This window comes from Vigna umbellata, chromosome 5 (assembly GCF_029865625.1).
Source record: "Vigna umbellata cultivar VRB3 chromosome 5, Vumbellata_1.0, whole genome shotgun sequence".
NCBI lineage: Eukaryota > Viridiplantae > Streptophyta > Magnoliopsida > Fabales > Fabaceae > Vigna > Vigna umbellata.
The window spans coordinates 9,506,698-9,513,557 of record NC_142169.1 but is presented as its reverse complement, the minus strand read 5'-3'; the positions used below and the strand labels follow the sequence as shown (position 1 = coordinate 9,513,557).

The following is a 6,860-nucleotide window of genomic DNA, read 5'->3' as shown; positions in this document are numbered from 1 at the left end:
TTGAGATCCCTTACTCAAAGTTATCTACTTAAAGTTGTCTGAGGGTCCTCTATCATCCAAGTTATGTTGTTTGGTCTCTCTCCTTCGTGCCCAAGCCACGTGGGAGGGTACCTGTCAGAGTCACTCCAACGTTCAAGTCAGTGACTTTGCATAATAATCTTGTAATAAAGATTAGTAATTAGAGTTAATCACCTGACCTCCCCTTTTATACATATATTTATAAATACTATATTGAGTTTACCGTTAGGTCTAATCCATTTACTGTCTATAAATGACATTATTCATATTAATTGTCAATTAATAACTATTATTTTCATTAACTCTCTATTAATAATTGTTACTAATCAAATTAATTTTCAGAACAGAATAATCAATCATTCTCTTAGTGATTACGTTGATCAGTTGGTTCACACGGTAATGATCTATCTTGAGAGTGTGTCAAAATTTCAACAGATTTTTTGGTTTATGGTCTCACTTTCCGGACCCAGGGTAATGGCTCCTTGTAATTGGCGATAAGATTAAAATCATTCACAGCCACAAAGGGTTTCAAAAGTATATATATAAAGAGAGGTACTTGCAGCTCTTGTTTCAGTGAAAACTGTGTTTCTTTATTTGTGGAAGTCTTCGATTAGAAGCAAAAATGGCCGAAGCAAAGCTGAGCGGCATAAAGGACAATAGGTGGTCACTCCATGGCATGACGGCGCTTGTGACAGGAGGCTCTCGAGGCATTGGGTTCGTCATCTCATCATATCATCCTTTTATCTTTTTCCTTTTATTCTCTCATCTTTCTTCTTCCTTTCCGATGTCTTAGGCATGCCATCGTTCAGGAATTGGCAGAGTTTGGAGCAGCCATTCATGTTTGTTCACGGAAGCAAGATGACATTGATAAGTGTTTGGAAGAGTGGAAAAAGAAGGGATTCAACGTCACCGGTTCAGTCTGTGATGTCAAACATCGCGACCAACGCCTCAAGCTCATGGAAACTGTTTCCTCAGTCTTCCAGGGAAGGCTTAACATTCTGGTAATATTGAACCACTCATCATAAATTCATCCAAAGAAAAACTCTGAAGCAAGATTAAGAAATTATAATTAAGATTAGTATATTTGTTGGACATATACAACGAGGCTGGTAAATCTTAGTTGTAGTCTATTAATGAAGGGGTGCTACTTGGACTTAAATTCATTTCCTTTTAAGTATATAAAAATTATTTGCCATAAAAATTCTTGGAATGAAACAAAATAAAATAAAATTGAGATGTCGTATCAATGAGAAATAAAATAAAATAATAATATATAACTAAACGTAATATCATATAAAATTGAGTTAAACTTATATACATGAATGAATCTTTCTAAAAATTTAATGGAAATTCTTTTGTGAGTAAATATTTTGAATAAATTACAATGATTTAATTAAGCTTTAATTACTTCATAAATACGACTATTTTTTTTATTTAAATACTTTAACATTTAGTTTTGTTATTAACAAAATGATATAATCATTATTTTCGTTTACTTGTGAATGAGTTCATTCCTTTCTTTCTAATTTTTTATCGATTAATTAGTTTTTAAAAAGGAAAAGAACGAGGAGACCAACAAACAAACAAAAAATTGATTACAATAAAACAAAAACAATTGCAATAGTACAAATCAAAAGACAAAAAAATTACTTAAAATGATAATGTTGATAACAATTTTTTTAATAAATAATCTATAAAACTTAATTAAATTTAACAATAAACTCATTATCAGAGCTTAATTATATTAAAACTTAAATAAAATTTATTAAGATTTAAATTATTTAAAATCATATCATATCAAATAATTATTTAAAATCCATTATTGTTGATTTTGTGATTCATTTTTCATTGTTATATTTGAGGTGATTTGATATGTGGTTGTTTCTTAGGTGAACAATGCAGCGGTAGAAATAACAAAGAACATAGTAGATTACACTGCTGAAGATGTATCGACTATAATGGCTACCAATTTTGAGTCTGCTTTTCATTTGACTCAACTTGCACATCCACTTCTTAAACAATCTGGATATGGGAGCATAGTATTCATTTCATCCATTGCAGGTGCAAAAGCTATTCCAGGTTTATCTGCTTATGGAGCCGCTAAAGGTATCATACTAATTTCTTTTTTTAATTTTCCTCTTATTTAATATTATTGCGAATCTAACTTGTTGATCTGAACGAAATATATAATTGGATTCAGGAGCCATGGATCAATTCACCAGGAACGTAGCATTGGAGTGGGCAAAAGATAACATTCGTGCAAATGCTGTAGCACCTGGACCAATTTGGACTCCACTCTTTGAATCTGTCAGGGTATGTTTGAGATATGAAATATATTTTTCCCCAATTAAAATTAAGTCACAATGAGTAAAATTGTATAAAATTTTAAAATATTTAAAATAACTTATTTATAAATTTTCTTCTTTATATATTATTTATCTTGATTATTCTTATTTAATGTAAGACCAAATACTGGAATCTGTATGGAAACCCAAACAAGCTAGAGCCAAGACAAAACATAGCACTGGGAAAGCAGAGAAAACAGAAGAAAGTTTATTACATGAAAACTGTAAAACAAGGAAAGTCTCTTACACTCTGATAGAGGAAAATGAGTATATATAAAAGAAAGTCGTCAGAAGAAAAACACCTAACAGAAAAAACAAACACTAATTGTTTGATACAATGCTATTAAATGCTTTCACCCAAAAAAAAAGAATACTTATGAAACTCTGTGTTTCGTGTAAAAACGGCATTAACTGTTAATTTCTAATTTGACGCATATGTTAACATTATGTTTTTGTTTGGTCATATGTCGATAATTGTTACAGGAGAAAACTGGAACGAAAGTGTGGGATGATATTGTTACATCTACAATACCTTTTGGTCGAGTAGGAGAAACCAACGAAGTATCACCACTAGTTGCTTTTCTTTGTCTTCCTGCTGCATCATATATCACTGGGCAGATTTTCTATGCTGATGGTGGTTTCACGTCTTAAATTTCAATCAGTGTGACTTCATAATTAAATAAGAGTCACTTCGCTCAATGAACTCTAGTGTTCAATTTTTATTCTCCATCTTTCATATATATCCTCTGAATCTTTCTTACTATCATTGGTAGGCCATCTTTTCCATTAATCATAAGTTCTTAATTAAGCATTGTCTAGCATCTTAAGACTGGTGTATTTGGCTCCGAATCTGTTGTATGCAATATTTTCTTAATAATTATAAATAAAGTTGTTGGAGATCTCCCAAAAACTAAAGAAACAAATTTATAATATATAGAAATGTAAATCTCATTTTATTAATTTATAAGATTCACTTAAGTTTAAAATTTATTTTCTAATATGATTCGGTAGTCATTTAGAATTTATTAAAATAATGTTTGTTGAGTTTATTATGTGATTTATTATTGGACTGCTATTGGACCAAATATGTGGTTTTACACTTCAGATATTCATGTTTGGACTTGAAAACGTACGTTCGAGAAAATTTATTGTTTTTATGCTCATGATTTTGATAATCAACGAACTATTTTAAGGTGTCTAATTTTTAATGTTGGTGACTGTTTTTATATGGGTGAATTGATATTTGATATTGTTTGAACTCATCTGGATAATAAGAAATTCCTACATTAACGGATACATATGTACATGTAAATATGGATAATATCTAAATTTTAAATTAGATATAAAAAGACGTGATGAATAGGTGCATATTTTTTCCTCATATCTGTCATCATTTTAAATTAATGAAACAACAAAATAATATAAAAATATTAATTTTTCCTTGGTCCTTAACTTTTATAACTTATTTTTAAGATATACATTTGATATTTAATAACTTTGATATTTATTCAATTGTTATATATTTAATATTTTTATTAAATATTTATATAATTATAAATTTTCTTGATATTTCATATAGGAAAAAGAAAATGTGTATCTTTTTATAATAAATATTTGATAATATCTTGTTTTATCTCTTGTGATGAATTTTAGTTTTTTGTGAAAAAAATATTTAATTAATGTTTGAAATAGTAAATGAGCAAACATAAACGTGTACATGGGTATAGTTGTTTATTGATAAGGATACAAATAAGACAAAAGTTTCATATCTATCCAACATAGAGATGACATTAGTACAAAAATCGCGTACAACATTGAATATTTTGAATTTTTAGGTTTTGTTCACTTTAATAGATTTGGAGGAGAGTGATTCAGTGGATTCGAGAGGATTTGAAGATAAATTGTTTTTGTTTATTTGAGTGAATTTGGAGGTAAGTGAGAGTGAATTTGGAAGTAAATTTTTTAATATGTTACATCAATCAAATCTTACACTAATTCTCACAAATGTTGCTTCCAAATTCACTCTCATCTACCTCCAAATTCACTCAAATAAACAACAAAAAAATTTATCTTCAAATCCTCTCAAATCCACTCAATCACTCTTCCCCAAATCCATTCAAGTGAACAAAGGGTTAACGACTAATTCGTGAACGACATCATATTAAGAGATGTTAAATTGACGTCGTTGAATTTTGTAAATATACGACGTTAACTTAAGGTCGAATTTTGTTAATATATGACGTTAATAAACTTTTTTTAATTAATTGTGATCATTTTTTACAACTCTACGAGACCTGAAAAGTAGATAAACAACAAATTTTAGTTTTCGGTATTTTATAAAGCAAGAACTATGAATGTAGTATCAACAATAAACAACAATAACTAACAATAAACAAGTTCAATCAAACAATAACAACAAATAAGTTCAACCAAACAATAACAAACACGTTCAACAAAAAAACAAAAACAAGTTCAACAAATAAGTTTTTCAAAACGAAAACGAAAACTAACCTTCAAAAGGTGAGTTTGTCGGAATAAAGTGTCGTCACCGATAACAGAGAAAGCATAATGCGCCTATGAAGAACAAAAACACAAAAATAATCGGTCAAAACAAACGAAAATCATAAATAAAATGCATTTGTATCAAATGAAAGAAATATTACATGTGATGGTCGTCAAACTTGGTTCGAGAAAAGTTTGAGATGAGAAGAGTGTCTCGTGGGCTAAGATAAAGTGAATGAATTTTCAATCTCTCGCTCAAATTTTTATTGAATTCACAAAGCTTTTGACTAACACTGGGGCATTCAACGTTTTATACCCTTTTCCGTCCAATTACAATTCTAAATGACATTTAATAATTGCATTTATTTACAAAAATGCCACCAGTCATTTTTAACATTCGCTATTTAGTGGTTAGACGTTAAATACGTGACGTTATACACTGTTTTTATACTAGTGTGGAATGAACATGAACTTTTACTTCGAAAATGGATAGTCGAATAGTAAAACTCGCACCTAGCCTATCTAATTGTCATATCTATTGCAATGAATAAGTAATATATGATAAAATCTTCTCTTGTAATACTTTAATATATTTTTACTTGTGTTGATGTATATATTGAGTATTTTCTATTAACAATTGATTAAGAGATAAAAATATACTTAATTGTTTGAATGTGTTATCTTAGTATGAGTGAAGATGTACTTAAATTTGAGAGATGTGAACATTCAATTTGATGGTGTCCTCTTATTATTAGACATATATGTTTGTATAATATGAAATGAAGATGTAATTTAAATAGATTTTAATTAAAGTAAGGAAATGTGATATTTGTGATTGTATGTAGGGTATAAGAAGATAACTCAAGCTTTATAAATGTTAAATTATGACTTCAAAAAGAAATAACACTTTGAATTAAGGTTTAACAATGGAATCTATATTTGAAAATTTTAGTATTGTAGTGTTAACTTATGTACCAACAATTCTAAGGTACCCACACTAGTATAAAAATGGGCTTTTAATTAATGCGCCAATAGACTTTGGTTTTAACGAAAACGAAGTATAAAAAAGTGTGGTGACATTTTTACAATTGTTGCGAACTTACAGGCCCTCATTATAAAAACCTGAGGTTATATACCCCTTTTGGCATCAATTAATAAACAATCAAAGCCTAAAGGTGGATCACATAAGTACAAATTTAAACTTCTCAATTCAGTACACACCGGTCAAGATCTATGGCCTCGATTCTCCTTAGAATTAATGCTGTAACACCATGATTTTTAAGATGTCATGTGTTATTAAAAATCGGAAAAATTTAAAACTTTATCATAGCGCGAAAACGTACTTAAAAAAACCCTTATCCAATTATATTATTTCAGGTAATAAAATAACGAATAAAATACTCAAATTATATTGTCTTAACTTCTAAAAAAAAATAACTTTAATTCAATCCTAAGGTTTTTCCCCACCTCTCTCTAGTCTATCATGCCTCTAGAACATTTACAATATAATCTGCTCACGTATAACACATTATATGATCATCTCGATAATTTTATTCACAAACATAGAAACACAAACATTTATCCGGTAAGGTACCATTATAACACTCATAACAACAAGATACATACATACTGATTATATCAACCATAATCGAACACACAACAAGATACATACCTTCTAATTATACCAATCATAATCAAACACAAAAAGAGATACATACCTTCTGATTATATCAGCCATAATCAAACACCACATACATAGTAGTAATAATAGGATTCCTAATCCTCTAACATAAACAATTCAATCATACTGAATTACTAGATCATCGATTTCGATCCTTGAACTTCGATCATCGATCCTTGATCTCTAAGCCTTGATCCTCGATCCTTGAACTTCGAGCATCGCAAGTATCATAATCATAATCATAGATCACTAGTACAAAATTAGTGTATAACGTCACACGTTCAACGTCCAATATCAAAACAGCCAACGTTAAC

General features: G+C 29.2%; 1 protein-coding gene across 1 annotated transcript; it reads left to right on the top strand.

Annotated features, from left to right (window-relative positions):
• Positions 1–571: 571 nt before the first annotated feature.
• Positions 572–3,260, top strand: LOC124819835 (tropinone reductase homolog At5g06060-like). The gene is made up of 5 exons (XM_047291423.2): positions 572–732; positions 812–1,019; positions 1,908–2,124; positions 2,219–2,331; positions 2,847–3,260. Exons 1-5 carry the CDS (start codon positions 641–643, stop codon positions 3,012–3,014), a joined length of 798 nt encoding a protein of 265 aa, XP_047147379.1. The 5' UTR covers positions 572–640; the 3' UTR covers positions 3,015–3,260.
• The last annotated feature ends 3,600 nt before the right edge of the window (positions 3,261–6,860 follow it).